We start from the raw sequence: 23606 nt of genomic DNA, 5'->3' as shown, positions 1-23606 counted from the left end.
AAAAAAGAAAATGTTTACAAAAATTATGTATATATAGTATGAAAAAAATAATAAACTGGCATTAAAAAAAAAAAAACAGTGTGAACACAATGGCAAAAGGAAATTTTTTAAAAAATCGTGTTTACGAACAAGGCAAAATAAGCCAAAAGGGCTAATGCCGGGACTTTCACGGATGCTGGCTTAGAGGATGCCCTTCTAGGATGAGCCTGGGCAAGGACCGTGAGGTCAGCTGAGCACTTGTCTTACCCAGACTGCTATCGCAATTCGTCACCCTTCTGCAGTTTTTCTTTACCATTTCACTATGGATTTAGTCATTGGTCACTGGTGGTAATTTCACGATGAACATCAATTGTGTGTCCAGGCGTTATAATCCCCGTGAGAGAACTTGATTCTCAGAATATGTGGAGAATTTGACTCCCATCAGTGATCCTAAGTATTCGCTTAACTAAGAAACTAGGTCCTCTGATTTTTTAAAAGAAATGGAGGATAAGATGATGAAGAGGAATAATCCCTATTTGTTCTAGAAGTGTTAAGCCCTGCGGCTGACCCAAACTTTGATCACTTCTCATAGGCTTGTCCTACACCCCATATATAACTGGCTCCAAACCCACTGGCTTTTACAATCCCAGCCACCAGATGACAGAAACATTTCTTGGGAGTCTCGCTGATATTTCTTTCAATGCCTCTACCTCCTGAGTCCTAAAGTGCCTTGGCCTTCATACCCTCCATACTCTAGTTTTAAAAAGATTTGGTACTTACTATCAAAAAGCCATTTCATTTGCTTACCCCCATTTTACAAACAAGTTATGAAAACAATGGGGTTGGGGGGGGGAGACCTTCAAACCCTTTTCATTCTAAAGAAAAGCAGAAGTGAATCCCAGGAAGGAGGTGTGGACTTATAAGGATGTGGCATTTCCTCAGGATTCCGTGGGAACTCATTGGTTTCATTTACAACAATTGAGAGCTGCCTCTGTGCTTCGTGTTTTTTAGCTTCGGCTGGCATGGGGATTATTTTCCCCAGGAATGCTCAGACCCGAATACAAGGGCACCTTCAGGAAGAGGAAAAGGAAGAAATATGGTCTAGGATGTGAACCAGGAAATTCTACTGCACTGATTTAAAAGACTATCATGCTGGTGCCTAGTAAATTCTACTACCTTTGGGGAGTTTACTAGAGCTGTGACATTTTCCCTTGGACACGAGATCGTTTTGCACTAAGATAGCCATATTATTTTCCCAATAACCAAAAATAGCATTTCCTGAAAAAAGGTAGGAATGCTGATTGCAACTGAAAATTACACAGGGCTTTGTGTTCCTCAAACCCTCACTAAAACCTTCAAGACCAAATAAAGTTCAAACTCGGAAACAATATTAAAGTCCATCCTGAGCTCATCTCTCCAAAGCCACTTTCCACTTATTCCCCCTCACACACCTTCTGTTGCTACAGAATGAACATTCTGTGTACGTTCATTCTTCATTTTTCCGTCTCCATGCGTTGGTTTACCCTGCGAGCTGTGCCCTTCCCGTCCCTCCGTACGCCCAAATGGTACCGACCCTTGAAGGCAGGCTCGGATTGTGCGCTATCTCCCCCCATCCCCAGCTGGAAGAAATTCCTCACTTCTCTGAAAGTCCCAAGTATTTAATCCACACCTTTCTTATGGCAGTTTTTTATTTTGTATGTATCTAGTTGCTCTTTTGTCTTAGTCAAGATAGTAAGCTCCCTGTGGGCAGGGTCCTTGGCACCCAGCGCAGAGCAACACACACAGTGGATGCTCCATACACACTAATGGAATGAACGAACTAGCATGGCACGTTAACAAACCAACATAACTGACCAAAGGCAAAAATTTACACCCTCATGCAGAAATACTCATTGAGTACACACGGCTCATAGACTAACAGCGTCCAGAAACAAGGCAAAAACAAGGCTGTGAGCACTTTTGGTGTCATACTAGAACACACTCCATCAAGCCAGCCTAAGCAAGTGTCATCTGACTTTCTAGGATGGGATATAACAGAGATTGACTTTCTAGTCATCACTGATTAGGGCTTAGTCTCTCTGCAAACTTAAATGTTAAGCTAGAGAAAACTGAGAACAGGCAACTTATTTTGTCCAAATGTTATGATTTTATTGCTCTTCAGGTCACTAACCATTTTTGCATCTAATTCAGCTCTCTTATTCCAGCATTCTTTCCCCTCTACCAACCCCCTTTCCCCAAAGTTTGTATGTATCGGTTTCTGTTGTCTTCCTTAAAGCCAGCTTTATCATCTTGCTGGTTCCTTCATCAATGAGTAAGTAAATCTTCAATGTAGGTTCATTTGATTATTATATGAGAATTGGGTGCTGAATTTCTTGAAAATTGTACTTTGAGAATATTAATAATTATAATTAAGGGAACACATGTCAAAATAGGTACTGCTAGTATCATTATTTTTCTGCTTGTAATTTTCTTAATTTTTATCTAGAACAAATTTCCCAAGTACCAAATCTACTCACCCATAAACATCGTTCCATTCCACAGGATATATACAAAAACGATAGTGAAAGGAATGAATATTCTTTACTCCTTGTCTAGAATAACTTAATTTTAGTTGGCATATACTTTTATATTGGATATATTAATTTCAGGTGTACAATATAGTGATTCGACATTTTTATCCCTTACAATGTGGTCACCCCACTAATTCTCGTAATCATCTGTCACCATGCAAACTTATCACAGTATCCTAATGGCACGTATGTGCCATTTGCAAGTCTGGTACAATCGACTCCGCAATAGCTTTATTTTAAAAGCCTATATCTCAAGTAAATATCTCATCTTTTGAAATGACATGAAATCTGCTTATAAATTTCTTGAATAACACATCTATTTATCGCCAGAAATTTCTGAACATTTTAGAATGTAATTTTACACGTTCGGATGACTAGCATTTTGTAAATTCAAGTCATATTAATATTGCATTAGGAACAAGACAGTTGTTCTGAAATCATCACAGGCCATAATGGAAACCAGACAGTAATGCTCTAAGAAGTAACTAGCTAAAATTGAATGAAATAATCACCCAATCCATAAAGCATTTGTAAGATTTCCCCATAAAACACAGGTATTTTTTTTTTTTTAACTGAAGAGAAATAATTCTTTCTTATTGTCCTAAACATCAAATGCCATCACATCATAAAAATAAAATATAGCCCCTGGAACAAAATGGATATTTTGTTCATCCATTTATTCCTGTAATACGTATTCGCTTAACCCTACAATAATGAAAACATTATGCTTGTTCACTCTTATTTACAATGTTGTTCAATCAACAAGGCTCAGCATGTTCTCTGGAGAGACACTGCCAAAAGCGACTCCACTCAAAGCAGGGGGTTAGAAAGATCTGGGTTCTGCAACGTGCCCTTTCTGTCACCGCTGGCTGTACACTCTTCGATCCCAACATGTCGCAACTGTGGTCGATTTCATGGAAACATACCTGACAACCTAGATGCAGCATTTAATATACACCTGTAGTGACCTGAATCGTGTCCCCCAAAAAGATACGTCTCCCAGGCCTAATCCCTGGTACCTGTGAATGTGACCATATTTGGAAACAAGGTCTTTGCAGCTGTAATCATATTAAAGTGAGTTCATACTGGTGTAGGGTGGCCTCTAATCCAAAGACTGGTGTCCTTATGGGAAGAAGGCTATTTGGACAGAGACACGCAGGGAGAAGGCCATGTGAGGACAGAGGCGGAGATGACAGTGCTGCAGTGACAAGCTAGGGAACTCCAAGAATTTCCTGGAACCACTAGAGGGTGGGAAGAGGCAGGAAGGGTGCTCCCTTAGCACCTCCAGAGGGAGCAAGGCCCTACTGACACCTTGATTTCAGACTTCGGGCCTCCAGAACTACGAGAGAATAAATTCTGTTGTTTTACACCGTCCAAGTTTGTGGCAATTTGTTACGGCAGCCAATACGACGCCTTTTAAATGTGTTGTTTTATTTTGTTTGTTTTTGTTTTCTTACTGTTCTTTGTAAGGGTGATTAAAATCTACAGTATTAGGGAGGCACAGTTGAGCTGCATCAGGGAGAGCTGGGGTGGGAGTGGAGGGGGCAGGACAAAGCAGAAGATGGGATTCTAGTTCCTTCCCACTTCATCCACCTTATACATTCAGCGTCTGCAAAAGACCTAATTTTAGGAAGGTTCCTGTTTTAAAAATATAAAGGGTGAGGATACAAAAACTGTAATGTAGCAGTTTTCACGTGAAACATACCACACAGAGATACTCACCTCAACATGTTGACAGGTTTGAATGAGTTTAGCCAAAAGGGTCTCCAGTTCTGTGTTCCTCTTAATAAGGTTGGTGAGGTTGCTCTCTAAGTTTTGCTGTTCAAAGAAGAGAGGGAAAATATTATTCTGCATACTTTTAATACTTTACTATATACAAAATTACTCATACTCAGGAGAAACGTCGTCTTTTTCAGAAACCTCAATGAGATCTATGCAGTTTCAAGTATTTATTGATTTAAACTGGATTTTGAAAAGTCACATTTAGAAGAACGTTTTCAAAATGTTCAAATTTCATTATTTTTGTTCCTGCTTCATGCACTAACTCGGGCATATTTAACCGAATAATTGGTTATAGGTTACTTCTAGGTCATGAACTAGGGAGAAAGGAGGTAATACGCTTTCTATTCTTTTACCTGAATCAGAAATGGCAATAATATAAAGAATATATTCCCATATCAAATCAACTATTACATTTTTAGGATTTACCATCTTGTGGGCTGCCTGAGCATCAGTCCCTTGGAGGAAGGTATGAATTGTCGAGCTATCGCTGACATTATGACCATTTTATAGGCATTTATATGAAGTCCTCATCACACACATTGATTCACTCATAGTGTATTTAACTGTGTGTGCTTTTATTCTTTGCCTATCGACCTATCGATGCCAGATCAAATGTCCTTGAATGCTACAGTTTTCATATCACTATCCTGCTTAAGAATCTAGAATTAGTCCCTATTATTTTAGCATATGAAATTTAAAGTTTTCCACAATGACCATTAAATCTTATTTTCAACCACAATAACCCTCTGTTCTGGGTAAGGTTCATTAAGGGATCTCCATTCCTTCTCATTTTGTATGCTCTTCATTTATACCATTCATTCATTTATTTATCCATTCATGAGTATGTATCGAGCTTCTACTATATGCCAGACTCCGAGAGAGAAACTGGAGAAACAAATAAAAATATGCACTTCCTGTCCACAAAGAGATGGTAATGCAACTAGGAGAAAGATGCTGGAAACAGAGAAGGGAAAGAGCCAGGGATGCCTGGAGAAGATTTCCAAAAGGACACAGTCTTTCCAATGAGGCTAGAAAGATGAGCAGGGAGCTTCTGGTGAACCAGAGTGGGAATTTCTTGGGAAGATGGAATGGAGGGGGAGGTGAGCACAGAGAAGTGTATTCTATGGGCAGGGAATAGAACGATGTCATATACCAAGAAAAGGGGGGTGTGAGAGGGCAAAGATCAGGGCACCTACGTGTTGACATATAGACGATTCCACAAATACAATGAAGATACGAAACGAAAGGAAATTTCATGGAAAAGAAAATAGCGCTAGGATTTATAACGCCATCTGAGAAAAAAGATTTGAAAAGAGCATGAGAAGGATTTTGAAAAGTAACCATTTCATAAAGGTGATGATAGTTCATTATGCTGTGAAATGTATTTCTGAAAATGTTTACTCTTTCTGCTTTCCCACATTTTAAATTTAAAAAGGTATATTCAGGAAAAGAATCACTTTTATTTCACACTTATAATATATAAGTCAGAAGCAGAAATCTCTTTGGTCATCTTTAAAAACTTATGCTTATTAATTAATCTGGTGCTTAATCCTGTTAACTAATTTCTTTCTTTCAATGACCACATTTTTCATTTCTACTATGTTCTTCATCACATCTATTTCTTGTTGAATTACTTTCTGTGCCTGTTCCCAAGATGCAATTCTCTCCTTCATGATTTCGAGAAAACTAAACATATTTACTCTTAAGCTCTTTTGAGAAAAGGCGAGTCTTATCTTCCCGTGTTTGCATAACATTTCCCAAGAATCTTATTTTACCTCGTGTCTTATAATTTTTGTGTGACAGCTCATCTGATGTGAACTTTGTTCCCTATGTTGTGATTTGGGGATGGACATAGCCCAGCCAGGTGAGGTTCCCACTCTCCTGTTAGGGCCTGAGGTTGTTTCCCCAGAGGGGAAACTCCCACAAGACACCGACATGCCATGGAAGCACAGATCTTGATTTGGCTCAGTGTCTCTCCTTCCTTCCATGAGAATTCTGCCTGGCTCCAATTCCAGAGAAGGTGGGAGGTACCCTCTGAGAGCAGTGTGTAGATGAGGAGTGCTGGCCTCACGTATACAAGGCAGTCTGAGGCTCCTGACACATGTGGGATGATACGCCCCACCGTGTTCCTTTGCTGGCCCGCCTCACCTGCATTTCTCATGAGCAGCCCAGCTTCAGCCTCAACTCACCATTCTGCATTTTTCTTTCATGTCCAGTCTTTGGAGGCCTTCCACTTATGTTTAAGCTTGGTTCTTATCTTTAAAATTCATTTAAAAATATTTCAGAGGGAGGTTTTGTGCATGTTTCATCTGGACTTAAAGACCAATAAGAAGTCTTAAATTTTGGCTTTGAAACACTCAAAGCATTTCAAATATAAATATTTTAAAGGAGAAAAATGACCGTTTCTCAGTTAAAGGGTGAGATACATCAAAAAGTCGAAGAATGAATCAGAGTGATTTAGATGCAACTTAATGAGCTCATATTTGCTCCAAAGAAAAACCTGCTTTCAAAGCTTTTAATAAGAACAAAAAAAGCCATAAGTTTTCTTACTCTTTGGATTAAATAAATTGCAACCACTAATCACTTTATTATCAGAGACTAGAGAATAATTTTGAGGCATTCCATTAGTCAGTGTACTTGACTTAGATACGACTACTTTATGGTATATTTGTCAACTTCTTTTGGTATGTTAATCTTAGAGGATCCTCTTACTTTTCTTTTTGGCTGACCTTTCGCAGCAGGAAATTTCTAGGGAAATACATCATCTAACTGTTTATAGTTCAATTGTCATAGGTATGACTTTTCTAAAGCTAGTCAGCAAAAGAGAGCCAAATACATATAGCCTAACACATTTAGATTTTACAAAACACCTGCTTGCTTACCCCTCCCTTTATTAAGTATATATCATGTATAAAATGTGTTTTTAATCAACTAATATGTAGACTAAAGCCTGCGGTTTAAATATGTCGACCTATCCAGATCCTTTGGGGTTATTCAAATTTAAATAGTTCAAGTGTTACTGAAGTCCACAAAGACTACTGAGTCAGAAGTATCATAAAGGGAAAAGAAGCTGGGAGAGGGACTGTTTCCAAGGAGTACCAAAGGGACTGACAGCACTTTTGAAGAGAGCCCAGGTAATGGAAAGGTAACAGAATGCAGTCCTCAACGAACCATGCGTCCATCAGCTTCCACTACGGGGACTTCTGTGAAGTTTTCTAGAATTTAGCTGTATAACTAACATCCTGTGTGGCAGTCGGCAGGTCCTATAACCTCTGGATTTTGACTGTGCTTTGTGCAAAAGAGAGATAATATTTTTTGGCATAAGAATCTTGGGAGCAAGTGAATGTAAGTATCTACTTCCCTATGGATATCTAAGGAATTCTACAGAGTACCCCTCAAAGTTTTGTTTCCTGTTCTCACCTAAAAAATGTCACTATATTTACATCTCCTTATAGAGCTGAGCTCTGTAGAGATCCAAGGATTCAGGCATGAGTGACCACACATGTGGAGTAAGGAGACTGGGCCTACCATCCCAGCTGAAGTCTCCTAAACAAATGACTCTTGGGCTCAGTTTTCCCATCCATAATGTGTGGATAATGATAAATCTACCTATCTGTGCGATCGTTAAGATCAGAGGAGAAAATGAACACCTACATCAGGGACAGTACAAATGTTTGTTGAAACCATGAATTCCAGGATAAGACATTCAGTTTGGTGTAAGTACCAGACACTATAAGGGCCTAACATCATGCCTCAGGCAGTCACATTCTCAAGCTTGGTGATGGCTTTTTGCTGCAAGCACTTGTTCCTTTCAGTTCCTGGGCTTCGTCTGGCCCCAGGCAGGGCAGGCTGGGGCGCTGAGAACAAGAGGAGGCTGATGCCCCCAAGAGCATCCCTCAACCAGCAACTACTTGCAGTTGGTAGATAAACAGCTCAGGTTCAGGTTCCTCACTTCCTGGGTGGGACCACTCACTCTGAGTCATGTTCCATCAAATCTCCCAGGGAGCCTCACTGGGAGGAGCCCAGGTGCCCACGGCAACACCCTGCTCATGACCACACCCTCTCTCCTTTCCTCCTGTCCCGCTTCCTTTTCCCCCTACAGATGCTTCCCAGATCTCCTCCCAATTTAAATTCTGAGTCAGGGTCTTCTTCTGGGAGGACTCAAGTAAAACTTTGTCCACAGGCATCCTAATCCATTATTTTTAAGTATTCCTTCTTACGAGGAATAGCCAAATAGAAGATTTTCTTGCTTTCGAAAGATATTTGCAAATATAAGAGATTGTTTTCTCTTCTCTCATTTTCCCTCTATCTTTTTCTAGAGGTCACATAGCTTCCAAATTCCAGGCTCTAAACCAGAACTGTCACTGGAACCATAATGTCAGCCACAAACGTAAGTCAATTTTAAATTTTCTAATAGTCATGTTAAAAAAAAAGTAAAAAGAAACAGGTAAAATTAATTCTACTAATATACTTTACTTAACTCAATAATCCAAAATATTATTATTTCAACATGCAATAAATATCTAAAAACTGATGAGCTGTTTTACATTCTCTTTTTTTCTTTTTACTAAGTCTTTGGAATATGGTATGTGTTTTACACACATAACACATTTCAGGTTCCATCGGCCACATTTCAAACACTTGGCTGCTATATGCAGCTACTGGCTACATTATTGGACAGCACAGCATCAGAGTCTAGAACGGGGCCCAGCAAACTTTTTCCGTAAAGGGCCAGGTAGCAAATATTTTAGGCTTTGTTGGCTACATGCTGTCACAGTCACTCAGTTCTGCTGCTGTTTTAGTGAGAAAGCAGCCATAGACAAATTGTAAATGGTTGGCAGGGCTGTTTTCCAATAAAACTTTATTTACAAAAACAGATGGTAAGTGACATTTGGTTTGCAGGCCAAGCTCCTTCCCTGGCCAAGGCACATGCTCTTCCCTCTGGAATTCATCTGCATGGCAGGAAATAATTCTATGACCAAGGAGAGATATAACGAAACCATAGCATATATTCAGTACCTGCTGTATACCTATCACCACTTAGTCCTGTCCCATGATAAATCCTCGAACAGTCATTGTGGGAACAATTAGCATGAAAACTGAATATTCATTGGACAATCCTTCTGAAATCTAATGTAGTAAAATCAACTAACTAGTTAATTCATTTAAGAACTACTACAGATTGTTAAAGCAATGCCTTCTACCCTTTTCTCATTGGTAGTATGGACTCTGAACCCAAGAACAGGGGCTTGACAGTTTAGAAACATTCTAAATATTATATAAGTCCATCGGACCACAAGATTTCTGGGAAGACAACTTCTACATTGTTGAACAAAATTTTATAAACATGGGTTTATATAATTAGTCTAGCAATTATGATTAACTCATCTATTTCAAATTCTATCTAATGCACCCCAATGTTCGTGGCAGCACAATTTACAATAACCAAGATATGGAAGCAACCTAAATGCCCATCAACAGACGATTGGATAAAGACGTTATGGTTCATATACACAATGGAACATACTCAGCCATAAAAAAATGAAATCCTACCATTTGCAATGACATAAGTGGACCTAGAGGTTATTATACTGAGTGACATAAGTCAGACAGAGAAAGATCAATACCATATGATTTCGCTTATATGCAGAATCTAAGGAACAAAAAGAACAAACTAATCAAAAAAAGACTCACAAATATAGAGGACAATCTGATGTGGCCAGAGGGGAAGGGGGATTGGGACTGGGAGAAAGGGGTGAAGGGTTCAAGAAGTACAAATGAGTAGTCGATAGATGGTCACGGGGATGGGGAGCATGGCATAGGGAATGCAGTCAGCAGTAATGTATTGGCTGGGTGTAGAGCCAGAGGAGAGAAAGAGCAATTAGGGGGATCATTTCATAAACCATAAAAATGTCTAACCAAGGTACTATATACTTGAAACTAATAAAATAAATGAAAAAATAAAATAAAATAAAACCAAAGTCAAAATGCTCCTCTCCTTACTTCATTACCTCTTCATCAGTTTTCCCCCCACAGTACTCTTACTTTATGAAGGAAAAAGATGTGGTAAGGATGAGGCTTTTGTAAGTGGGTAGCTGTTTGACGGAATTCAACACGCCCCTCCCACCACCACCAAAGAGGAGAACTATAAGTAACTAAAGATGATCCTTATAAAGATAAAGATGCAAGGAGGCAGATTTGGCTTCTGAATATTAAGCAAAAGACTGGGTACAAGTCAAATTTGTGAAAGACAAGTTGTAAAATACATGGTGCATAAAGAAGGAGGCTCCCCTGTATACTTTACGCAGAAAAGATGATTGATTTTTCCTATAATTTTTGTTCTTAATGCATACACATCTGTGTAGTTCTCAGTGAGGCTTATTCGAACTGATAATTTAACAATCCATGGCAGGACAGCTGATTGTACACCAATCTCAATATGAGCCTTTAGGCATGGATATGGACGCCAGCTGAGAATAGTAAATTCGACTTAACAGATGAGCTTTGTACTTCTACATACGCTGATACCCAATCAAATAACAAGGTAAGCAGACCAAATAACCCTAATTTTAGCCTTTGGAGACCTATACCTAAGAGTCAGGTTGCAGGGAATTAACGACTTGTCACTGAGCACTACTATTAAAATGTATGCCTGAAACAGGAGATTTCAGTAATTCCTTTCGGGTTTGTCTAGGCCTTAAAGAATGTTTGCTCTTATTCCGAAGTCAATGCTTCAGAATGTCTTTAAAGTATAATATTAAGTCTGGATACCTTTCAAGGCAAACACAGATCTGGCTTGTTTCACTCTATAATATTCACAGCGACATTCAGGAACTGTGTTCGTAGTCTCGACACCCAACACCACCACTCCAGCATGATCAGGATATGAACACGTTGAGTGCCACAATCAGTGTATTTTCTTCTGAGAAACTTTAATCACAATCCTTGATATGAAAACACACCCGTATTAACACATGCCACCTGCGTAACAGCAGAAATTCTTTATATGTAACTAAACGCTTAAGATGTTTTAATTACGTTGCAGGAGTTTAAGGCTATCTTCAGGTTCAACTCATGACAGAACACAAATATGTGTGATTTATGCCGGTTTTAGTTTTTAATGCGTTTTCTCATCGGTTGTGATAGTTAACATTTGCAAATGCCCCGGCAAGACAGGTCGCCCAGGGAACTTCAGAAACATAATAAAAAACCAATCCGCATGCAAATTTAAGTCTAGTGTTGCATGGACTACGATTTAAGCCATTTTGATATGTGATACTGTATTGACCTTGTCAGGTTTTATTTGATATTTCTACATTAATTCCACAGAATTTGCTCCAGATAGTTATAAATTTTATCATCAGGAGTTCAGTGTTTATTATTCTAATCGGGTAGTCAACAATACGCAGTGAGCAATTTTTAAATATCATTTATGGTCTAGAAGAGCTTTCGAATTTTAATGAACATAAATATCTTAGTATAGTTACATTCATTTGGTTATAATTTTAGCAGCTCCAGTGACGACTACTAATTTACAGATATTAGAGATGTGAATGGTCCTTCTTGTTCACTCCTCATCCCGGGTTCTATTTCTGCCAATAATAAGAGAGGTGAGCAACTGACCAAGAATAAATACATTTGTCAGTTTTGAGAATCAATATTGAACGAAGGAAGCTGAACCACTAGGAACCTTTGAAACTCTCTAACTTAAAAATAATGATCTCCACTGCAAAATTTATGCCTGGAGAGAAACGTTTTAGAGAAAATGACAACTTGTATCAATGGAACATACAGGAAGCAGCTCATAAGATTATAGCATGGGTATAAGAGCCATGAAGGCCAATTTGGCAGCTCTCCCCGCTGCTTTTCTCTGCTCATTTGCCCCTGTTCAGGTTGTTGAATCCTCCTCAACACGGCACTCTGGGCTGCCACAGCATATCCAGGAGGTTGACTCAAGAGAAGCGACCAATTTGTCAGTCGAGAATGAGATGGTGAAAGGATAATGGGAATGTTGGAAAACAGACTAATAGAAGTTCCTTGTTTTTGCTCAAAGGAAAACTTTCAAGCTGGGGAAATGTTTAATCTTCTAAATCAGGGGTCTGCAAACCACAGCCCACAGGCCAAATCCTGCCCACCACCGGCTTTTGTATAGCTAGTCAGCTAAGAACTTTCTTTACTTTTTTATATGACTTTAAAAAATGAAAAGGATAAAATTTTGTGATACCTGAAAAGTATATGGAATTCAAATTTCTGTGTTCATAAAGTTTTACGGGGACACAGACACTCCCATTCGTTTATGGATTGTCTGTTGCTGCTTCTGAGCTGCCATGACAGAGCTGAGTACTGTCCATTTACAGAAAATTTCTGCCTCATTAAAAAAATAACATCTTTAAAAAAAAAATCAATCCGAACACTTTTTATTAATATAGAATATTTAAAAATTTCAATATAATTCAATTCACTTAATATTTTCAACCCATGCTATGAGAGTGGAGGAATATGCCTAGAATTTCGATCATTCGGGTACCGGAAATTATAAACGAGAAGGCCCTTTTCGTATTTTTTTGTTGGCTACCTCAACAACTTTTAACTCATAAAAGAAAAGATAGCATTAATCATGGGTAACATGCAAAGTCTGCATACATTCCCCTGTCAACTTTCGTTCAGAGAAGCAGAAAATTCCGACTAGGAAAGAGTAAGGAAGGATGTTAAATTGGATAAAGGTTGCTGTAGCAAGAACACGGTCAAGAGTGAGTAAAGAAGTCACGGCATCAGAAATAGTCAGTTCTTTCCATTCTGTAAACGAGTATAAAGTGTTGGCTTGTAAGTGCACACCGGATATAGAATTACTCTTTGATGGCTTCCATCAATTCTATTCTCCTTTGTTCTTAATCGTAAAATAAACTTCAAGGCGGGGGGCGGGGGGAGGTGCTTAGAACACTAGATAATTAATGTCTATAAAATCCCCTGATATTGATGGATGTCATACACGTTGTTTGTATGTCACTTCAAGCTTTACTTCCTCCGTCACTCAGAGATTGAATCATTTTGATCTTATCCCCTTTTCCTCTGTCTTAAGTAGATGATGACATTGCCAGATACTCATTAATGAACATGTTCTGGCCTTTCTACTTCAATAGTGTTTTACCTGATACCATCAAACATTTTTTACCGGACCTGAACGTCGCATGGTAGATGTTTATGATAAATGGAAATACATTTTTGTTTTTGATATACTGTGGGAAGACCAAATCTTTTTCTAGACAGTACTTCACTCTGCAGATACTTCATGCTGGTTGAAGTGAATATATTGGATACATTTCAAGCTGAAACAGTTGAGTCTTTGATCTCATAATTTTGCATAGGTAACTAACTATATTTGCTTTGTTTCCCCTCGAATTTTTAGGTTTTAAAAGAATATCCCTTTTCTGGGCCAGCTGCTAAAAATGATTATTAAAATTCAATACATGGTCTCCTTTCCTCTTGAATTTGTGGCATTCCCAGGAAGGGTTCATATTGTTGAGAAAATTCATATCCCCAATCTGGGTGGTGTAAAACGTATTAAAGCCAAGAGAGGTTACAGTCTTTGGCTCCAAAAAGATTAAAATTCCATCCCATCCAAAGTGGGTCTGGTCTGTTAAGAATTTATAAAATCAATGTTACATAAGAGAATTCTCTAGAGAATCAAAGAACAATATGACAGCATGAGCAACCGTCAAAGACAGAAGAACCTTCTTTGGGTGTCAGATGTTTGAATCTCGAATTCTTTGAATTTACTACGCCTTCCGTCCCTGACTTCACCACCTTTGCTCAGACATTTCCACCACATGTAGGAGTAGCACTGCCGCTGTCTTTGTTTTGGGAGGAAGTGACATGATGACCGTCCACTAGGTGAATGGCTCCCACACGGGCCTGCACACTGTGATCACCTGGGGAAACTAAAAATATCATGCTCAATCTACACCCATTTCCCAACCGGAGCATCTGAATTCCTTAGACTGGGGTGAGGTCCAGGGATTGGAATCTTTAACATTCCTCAGGAGAGTTTAATGTGCAGCCAAAGGCAAGAATTACTGCTCGAAATTGGGGAATCGGGTTGCTAAGTTGTTGGATCTGTGATACAGTGAACAAAAATTAGCAATTTAGTCAATTTACTGGTTTTACACTTTAAGGTTTATACAGACTCAAAGGAATATTTCTTTTTCCTGTAGCATGTGTACATAATAAGTACAAGACTAAAATTATATAGAGATGTAGCTAGAAGTGTGAATTTCTGTGAATTGATCAAAGGAAATCCCGGGAACTTTACAAAACGGCGTGTAGCAGAGAACACTGATTATTGCTGTTAAGCAATTCCAGGGGGTTTTTTGACTTGAAAATATAGGGCAATGCTTTGTTGAGTCATCGAAGCATTCCTCATGTCCAGAAGGAACTCCTGGTTACCTCGACTTACACTTTTCAATATTATTAGTATCACACAAATTTGGTTTGCTGATTTTAACAGTAATTATTTCACCATAAATGTAACAGAAGTAGACTATAGATGTTTACAATTCGACAAGATTTTTTTTTTATACAGTAAATCACAAAGATGTAGGGGAAAAAAAATTAAGAACTCTGTTGATAAAAAAATAGATTCACTGCCCTATCCAGATTCTTTAAAAAGTCAACTCAGGCAACACAACTGTCCTGAAGACTAAGGACTCCTATGTCATCTAAAAGGCAAAATGCAAAGATCTGCAATGATGGAAACCACAGTGGTAACATTTCATTCCTTCCATCTTTGTCCACGAAATTCTGTTTCTTTGATAGATGGCCACCTGTCTGCTATCAAAAGAGAAAAAAAAAAATCTGGCGAGTTAATTATTTCATTTGTGGAGCTTTACAAAATAGTAAGCCATTTTCCCCAGAGTTGGTTTGTATATGCACGACTAAAGACAATTTAAGGGTCGATGTATTTCGGAGATGAACTCACTCTCATTTCCCTGGAATACATTTTAGTTTGCAGATGTAATGTTTTGCTAAAGGGGAAATCGAAGGGAAAAAAAAAGGTTGCTTAGAAAAAAAATATTAAGCCATTTGCTTTTAACCTACTGAGAGAAAACTGCTCAAGAGTCAGAGAACTGAGAGACTTGCCAGTTCTAACGATTATGAATTACAAAGTCTCATCCTGTCCTGTGTGTAGAGTCTAGAATGGAGACCAGGAGTTCTCAAAATGCAAGGTGGCCCAGCGGGAGCTGGCTGGAAAGGCAAATTCTTGGGCCTCGCCCCAGACGTGCCCAATCAGAAACTATAGAGGTGGGGCCCAGTGAATTAATAAGCCCTCTAGGGGATTCTCATGAGTGCTAAAGTTTAGGAACCACTTACAGGAATGTTGTAACATCCTCCAATGCGTGAGTGGGGTTGGGGGAGGGGTAAGAGTTTTAATGAGAGGAGAAGCTAAGTCGGGGGTAAGTGATCCCTGAGCTGCTCTTTCCATCTCCCTTTCTCACCGGTACCTTTTGATCCTACTACTCACTCTTCGTCATCATCATCTTCATCAGGCCCTAGTCTAGGGCCTTTCCCTAGTTCCTTCAGCCTCCATTGGGTAAAGGGAAGCAAAATGGAAGAGAGTGTTGGCCAAGGCATAGGAGGAAACAGGGCGGGGCTGGAGAATCTGGGAGGTGGGAGGATATGACCCAACCTCACGGCAGAGGGAAGGTTTGAGAATGGATGTGCACCTCGGCTAACCATACTTTTTACCCCATCACCACTGGCAATTCTGAATTGCTTTTTCTAATAAAAACATAGATAGAACTCAGATGTTCAGAATGTTCCAGAAAAAAAAAAAAACAATCAGTCTTGGTGAAATTGCCCTAGTGTATTCACGAATATTTATAAATGCTATTTTTAAAAAATGTAAGTGGCATTGAAAGGGGGAGAGGGCAGTCAGCCAGCAGAGGACCCAAACCCATCTGTTTATGATGAAAAAATAATGCCCCCCCTCCACTGGTTGAACTCAGTGCACCTCTTTAAGATTTGGCCTGACACAAGATGTATAAAGCCGAAAGCGCACATGTTAAACTTAGCTCTCAGGACTTTTCAGGGTGACTTTTGTTATCTGCTTTTCCAATGTCTGTGACTTTGGTGGACTACTGTGACAGGACGCTTCAGTGAGGCAGAATGTTAACTATGACATCAGAGACAGCTCAGTAATTAAATGGTGATAGTAAATCATATAGTGGCCTTCCACTAGCCATTGTCTTTCTCCAATATGTTATTTTTTAAATGAAGTATCATTTATATAGCTAATAAATACATTTTTGAGTCAAACACATTTACTTTAATTAAAGACAGACTGTCAGCACTGAATAATTTTAACCGCGAGTGAGTTTTTCATCGGAACGTGTTCTTTCCATCTGCAAATAATTATGACAAAACAGTGACTTCATATATACATATTCCTGCAGCAAAAATGACCTCTTTTACAGCTTCGACTTTCTCCTCCACCCTGATGATATTCAAATTTTGATCTCAGACCTCAACTCTGACCTAAACTTTGGTCTCTCGTTCCCACCTCTATACCAACTTTGAGCTTTGATGATCCCCTGTTATTTTAAACTCAACTTTTCAAAACTGCATCACCTGCTCCTTTGAAATTTCTTTCCACTTTCTAGTCTTTACAAAGGATATTCCCATTCTCCAGGTTAGAACTGCAACATAATCTTGGACTCTGACCTCTCTTTCATGCCTTGTGTTAATCACTCTTTAAGGCTGTTTGGTTGTTCACTAAAAGACCCTTTGGCTTCAGCCTTTTCTTCCCAAGGTTACCACGCTAACCATCTTCTTCCATGAACTGCTGGTGTTCATTCCTTTCATTTTTGCCCAGCCAATTGGGTTCCATGGGTGGCCACCAAAGTAATCTTCCCAATAAGCTTGTATTACTATGCCATCACATTCTCAAAAGTTCAAAAGCTGTCCATTCTTAAAGAATCAAGTTCAGACTCCTAAGTTGGCATGCCAAGTCCTCAAAACTATGGTAGGTTTAGAATTTCCTTAGTAGAAGCCAGCAATAATTACCACCGCCCTGCAGAATGAACACTCAACTTCGGTTACACTGAATTCCTTATTGACCAATAAGTTCCATGTCAGTCTCTCCTTCTGAGCCCTTGGCTCTGTCTTTCCACCAACCTAGAATTTTTTCATTCTCCAACAGCATCTCAGAATCTAGCAGAGGCTAGTTGTACAAATAGAAGCACCAATAAATGCTTGCTCGATAAAAGAGTACATGAATCATATTAATGCAACTAACGATTTCCTGTCTATAATAGAAATCACATAAAGCCAAATCTTAGTTCTATTTCAAAATTGAATAGGATTAAATCCTACCTTTCTGAAGACATCAATACATATTTGAGACATCAAGCCAGAGTTCATCATAGTATAAAAACACTTTGATTAAATTAGTTTCAGAAATTGCTCTCCAGCCAAAGAGCTATCTACTATTCAATGGATCAGGCAATAAATCTTAGACCATAGGTGCTGACAGGTGCAAGATGATTTATTAAATTGTAAGACAAGGAATCGTGAAGCATAACTAAGAAAATACACACTCCCTTCCAATGCAACATTATTTTACTTAACGAAAGCAATTTAGGAGGAAACTGTACTGGTAAAATAATAGCAAATGCTTCCCATATATCTCTAATTCTATATATTAAAAATAATCCAGGAATGAAATCATTAGATCGACTTGCTGGCTCTAGATCAGAGAGATGACTTAATAATGATCTATCTCCCTAAAACAAAGCTCATCTCTGGTAATAATCAGAGAATTTACACTACCTGTGACCTCCGATACTGCTTTAACCACATGTTAGCACTGTGATTTTGATTCTTTCATCTGATTTTTCTTTGCAATGTTATTCTATTTTCTCGAAGAATAACTAAAGAAACTGAGCCACATATTTAACTTTCTCTTCGTGATTAAACTTGATTATAAGGGTTTCCTGAATTTTACCATTTAACTAGTTTCTTGAAAACTAACATGATTTGTAGCTATAGTTTCCCCAATAATCAATCAAAAGTTTAAAAAAAAAATGTATCTAAGGAGACATTGCTATTGCTAGAGAATTTGATACTCTTACGCTTGGTATCTAGCTCCCTAAGAGTAGTCTAGTTCTAGACGAAATCCTAGGTCTGGAAAAGGGAGCTCCTTACAAGCCCGCTCTAGGATGGGATGCCCAAGAGTTTGATTCTGGCTACAGCTAGCCCCTGGGGTCAGAGGGAAGCTGAACGATAGTGGATAGCGGGGTTCCTGGTTCCTTGTGGAATCCAGATCTGTTGCATGAATCTTAATGACTCTTTAGTTCCTGAGACTTTACAGAGGAAATCAGGGCCAGCAATTACTGGACACAGAAACACCAGAAGTGGCTCTATTATCCTCCTGTCATATGAATGATCGGATGATTGGGGCTCTGTTCACCACCATCATGCAACTGCTTTATAAGATGGGAATGGGAGCTCAGATAGCGGCAGAACCTTGCACGCTGCCTAAAAACCTTTGGAGAGTAGGCCCCATTAGAGGGCCTTTGCGAGGTTCTATGACTGTGAAATTCCCAAATTCTTCACAGCACCAAGTACTTATGAAATCAGTCCAAAGAGTTCTGCCTGTGACCTTAGTCTGTTTCCTGGGCTGTTAGTATTCCACACGAATGGTTCTAGCTGTTGTCCACAGAATGCTCTGTAGTCCATAGAAAGAGGTTCAGAGGTAAACTAGCTCAATTACAGAGTCCGATGCATTGTTTTAAAGTATGAGAATCTGTTCTAGATCATCTGAGACTCAGTATGTCATCCTTGGAGTCACAAATCATGAAGGTCTTATTAGTTCCAATTTAGATGGTGCCATCCAAGTTGAATATATGGTATGGGTAATGAGGATCCACCTAGTCACTCGGTGAATGTTAAGTCGACCAGTGTCAACGTTCTCTAGTAACATATACTGAGACTCTCCCTGCCTCTTCTTAAAGTTAGAAGACTTCAGGTAGAAAAGACTCATGAACCCCACCGAGTGAAAGCATCATTAGGACAGGACTCTCTCCTCTCTTCCCATTGGGTTCAAAGTACCCGATGCCATGATTGCTGCATAGTAGATTCTCAACATATCTTGGCTAAAGAAACGGTGGATGGGTGAATGAGTGAGTGGGTGAGTGGGCAGATGGATGGAAGGGTAGGTGAATTAGAACTCCTACAGAGTGTGGGAAAATAATTTCACATCGTAGTCCTAAATCCTGAGAATGAATTTAGGTGAAGCGGAACGTTTTCAGATTACGGAACTATGCTGGTGCTGCCTGGGAGTTGAAAGTTCTTCCATTTCTCTTAAATGGGCACATCTGATTCAATTGAGAGCTTTCTGGAAGGATCTAACTACTTGGCATTCTGATATTCTATGGAAGATATGAAAGGCAATAGGCTTATCGGTCTCATTTTCTGCCCCAAACCCCTCTCTCCTGTACATGTGCTAAAAACGAGGGCCTTGCCCCCACGGCTGCATCTTCCATTTTTGTCCTAGAAGGCTGCCATCGCACATTAGCAGATGAAATTAGTCTCTAATCCAATTGTTTTTGGATTACAGACACGCAGAAAACACTAAGTTCAGGTGCTGCTAAGAGGTTTTCCCTCCAGTAATTCACAGCTGCTTATTACAACTTCTCAGTATCTGAAATCACTAACTTTAAAACTTGCAGCTGAAGAAAATATACTTCGGTGTACTCTGAAGCAGGCCACGTACATGCCATCCCTGTTGATGACCAATTACATATACGAGACTGAAAAAAGAAGAAGTTATAAGGAATTTTCTTCCCTTCAGTCCTAAAGTACACTGAAGTTTTAAAAAGAAGGTACTAATGTAGTTTTACATTATTCGCATTTTGTATTAATAATAAAGCATCTCCTAAACACAGAAGCTTTGAATTATAGTTTAGTGTCCATTTCGAGAAGTATCTTAGATATGTAACAGGAAATTCTGAAAATGAGTTCAAATAAAAAAAAAAACAATCCCAGTGTAATTTCTAAGTACAGGTAGAGTAAATGAAAAGCTGGATAGAAGAATTTGGGAGGTAGATGGGGGGTGGGGAGTGGGCGGGGGGACTTTAAAGGAGAAACACCCAACTTCAGACTTTTGGGACTCTCCATGGATATGTATTTTCACTAGATTTTCCAAGCATAATCAGACTCCCCAGGACTGTGGTTCACTTATTTTCAGGCAGCCATTTTACCGTTTGGCTCAAGAGTCAAATCTATCAAGGAGAGTTTTATCACCACTAATAGAACCTAGTGTGGACATGTTCTTATGACATAGAGTGGAATTTGGCAAAAATCAATGGCCACTTAAAATAGTTAACAGACTTCTGGATCATATAAATTAAATCCTTCATAGAATTTTCACCTAAATTAAACACTACAAATGAACAGCTGAAAGGCATGTTTTTAAAAAAAAAAAACTCGACTGTATACATTACAACCGTTAATGTGTTTTGCAGATTTTTTTAAAGGCTGGGACAAATCCAAATTGACCATGTGTATGCTGTCTTTGGCAATCATATGGTTTTCCAAAACAATTATAAAAATAAAAGAAACATTTGCTCATTGCTACTAGTGTATGCAATGTCTCCATAGGGTACTTTGCACTGTTGGAATAAATGCTCAAAACCTTAAAAAATGTTGTAGCTCATTATTTACCAAAGTCTGCCAGTTGTAAGAAATGAAAATTCACGAGGGCTGGGGTGGGAAACTGAAGAATTAATTAATGTGGTGATTAACACCAGAAATAGTATCTAAACAAAAAGCTGAAGAATAAAAGGATTGAACTTGAACCTTGCTGCTCGAAAAGATTTTCTTTCCTTTATCTATTATAGGTTTATAATGAAAAGTAAAATTTTAAAAATGATCATAGATTAAACATAGCAACTGGGTCTACCGAATAATAACCTCCTTAATGATAAAGCTATCTTTGTCCTGATCTTAGTCTCTTCTCATCCGAATACTGAATAGGATCAATAAGTGTTTGAATGGCCTTGGAATCTATATGGATACTGGTGGTGGGAGTACCGAAGTACTCAATTCCATTCTACTTGAAACTTAAAACATTTCAAAGACACACCAACCGCATCACATTGTAAGGCATCATCATAAATTACATCTGAGTTTTCTTTTGGATCAAAAGAAAACGAATCATTTTTAGTGCAATTTAATTCCAGTTCATTATATGGAAGTTCAACTATCATGTACCAAACGTAATCATCTTCCCCATATGACACGCTCATTGGTATATAAATGTTCACAATAATATTCACACGACAAGGCACATACATTTTGAAGTCTGTAAAGTATCTGTCAGTCAGAAAGATCAAATATTGACCATGAGATAAACTCAACGTCTTTGACAATATTCAATTTTGGAGAAACAATTGTCACAGCTACGCAAACTCAGCATTGGGAGCGCACTCATGTTCTCATATTGTCTGTGGTCCTATTATTCTTCATGTTTCCCTTGAGTTTATCAGGTTACAAAGCACTTGGTCATTCTCCTATCCACGCTAGAGAGGTGGGCTAGGATGAGGTAATAACTCATTTGTTTAGAACTGGAGGAGATGATTCCTTTATCCATATAGCCCTCCTCGCTAAATAGAAGTCATAATAGTAACAACAATAATAGTAGTATATTAGTAGTAGCAGCTATAATAGCAGCCTAGAAGTAAATGTAGTAGTAGTAATGATAATAGCAGCTACCATTTATTGAACGTAAACTCTATGCCAACTGATTTGCATATTTTATTTCTCATCCTCTTAATAATGCAGTAAGGAATGTATTATTATTGTAATCTTTATTAATGGAGAAACATACTCGGGCTCACTCTCTCAAGTTCGCATAGCTAGTGAATGCTTGAGCACGGCATCCAAGCCCAGTTCCAGTTGATTCCAAAGCCTGTTCTCCCCCTACATCATCTGACTTCTGGAGTAGATTTACGTCTTGATTCTTACGGCGACGTTCTCTGAAAATTAGTCAACTCATTTCATTCATTTCGTTTGTTCCCTGGTAACATCTCCAGAGAATGCCTGTTTCGAGAACGACATACTGCACTGGTTTTACAAATTCAGATGCCAAACAAAGAGAGTCGGTGCTTCAAAGGGAAGGTTGGGATTTGCAAAGTTACACTTAAGGGAGAAAAGCAAATAAGCGAGATTCTTCATTTCGCTGACACTGCTTGAAATGCAGAAGATCTGAAACCTCAGTCAACACTGACTGTACCACGTGGAAGAACCTCTTCTGGGAAGAGACATGCTTGGGACTGCTTGCCAGGACGTAATTAAAAGACCTTAATTTGGAAAATGCTTTTCTACCATGAATTGAAATCTTTAGCAGAAAAGTTTTCAGAAGAAGGGAAATATTGTTCCATTGTAACGTCCAACTCACTCGAAATAAAAGCAATTCTGGGCCATTGACCTAATTTAGAGTTTCATAAACAATAATAGGACTGAATCCAACTTAAGAGTAGAAATATATATAGTATTCCCTGTCACGGTCCCTTAACACCACGGGGCTTCTCACAATCTTTTACTACTTGTTAATTCTTATTTAGATCTCTGTCAATTATAGGGAGATCTATTTAGCCCGATGAAAGTTAGGATTCAAATTTGTAAGGAAAGGATGACAGATGAATTCAGACCAGGTAAAAACCGGTGCTGCCCTACATAGTCAAAATGCAGCATAATTATAAAGTCTAATTTGTCAAATACGGGCTGTCTTTTCCAAGATGAGTGATATGATATCATTACATATATACACCTTGACTTACTTCAGGATTTTAACAGAAAAAAATATCTGGATGTAAATTTGTTTGTGAAACCAAAGGTAGAGAACATTATGGAAAGTTTCAGCCCTTCTTTCTTTAAAAATGTGGCATCTTGAGCCCAGATGAATGTTCAGCACAGAGTAGCTTATCATGATAGCAGCTGACAAACTCTGAAGGTAATTTTGGGAGTGTGTGTCTTGTGTCTTACGGGATTGAAACAAGAAGATAAAATATGATTCTTCAGTCTTTGCTCGGTCTACAATCACAGAAAGGCTCGTATTTTCCTTCAGTGCATCTATTCACCCCTTTGCCTTCCAAAGGATGAAAGTCACACCAATACTCAGGTCACAAATTAAAAGGGAGGAAAAGGCCCCTGGTAAACATCTTCGAAATGGGAAGTGCCTCTGTGGTGACATGATGATTAATTATTTCTGGATGAAGG

General features: G+C 38.7%; 1 protein-coding gene across 4 annotated transcripts in view; it reads right to left on the bottom strand.

Annotated features, from left to right (window-relative positions):
• The window catches only part of MID1 (midline 1), a 309332-nt gene that overhangs the window by 57390 nt on the left and 228336 nt on the right, over positions 1-23606 (bottom strand). For all 4 annotated transcript variants that reach the window (XM_039874053.1, XM_039874071.1, XM_039874048.1 and 1 more), the window contains exon 3: positions 4272-4367. In XM_039874053.1, the coding sequence (XP_039729987.1) occupies positions 4272-4367 (96 nt within the window). The remainder of the gene's footprint in view (positions 1-4271; positions 4368-23606) is intronic.

Source organism: Pteropus medius, unplaced genomic scaffold, assembly GCF_902729225.1.
Source record: "Pteropus medius unplaced genomic scaffold, Ma_sr-lr_union100, whole genome shotgun sequence".
In the NCBI taxonomy this organism is placed as follows: domain Eukaryota; kingdom Metazoa; phylum Chordata; class Mammalia; order Chiroptera; family Pteropodidae; genus Pteropus; species Pteropus medius.
The sequence above is the reverse complement of the archived record's forward strand: the minus strand, read 5'-3'. Positions and strand labels throughout refer to the sequence as shown.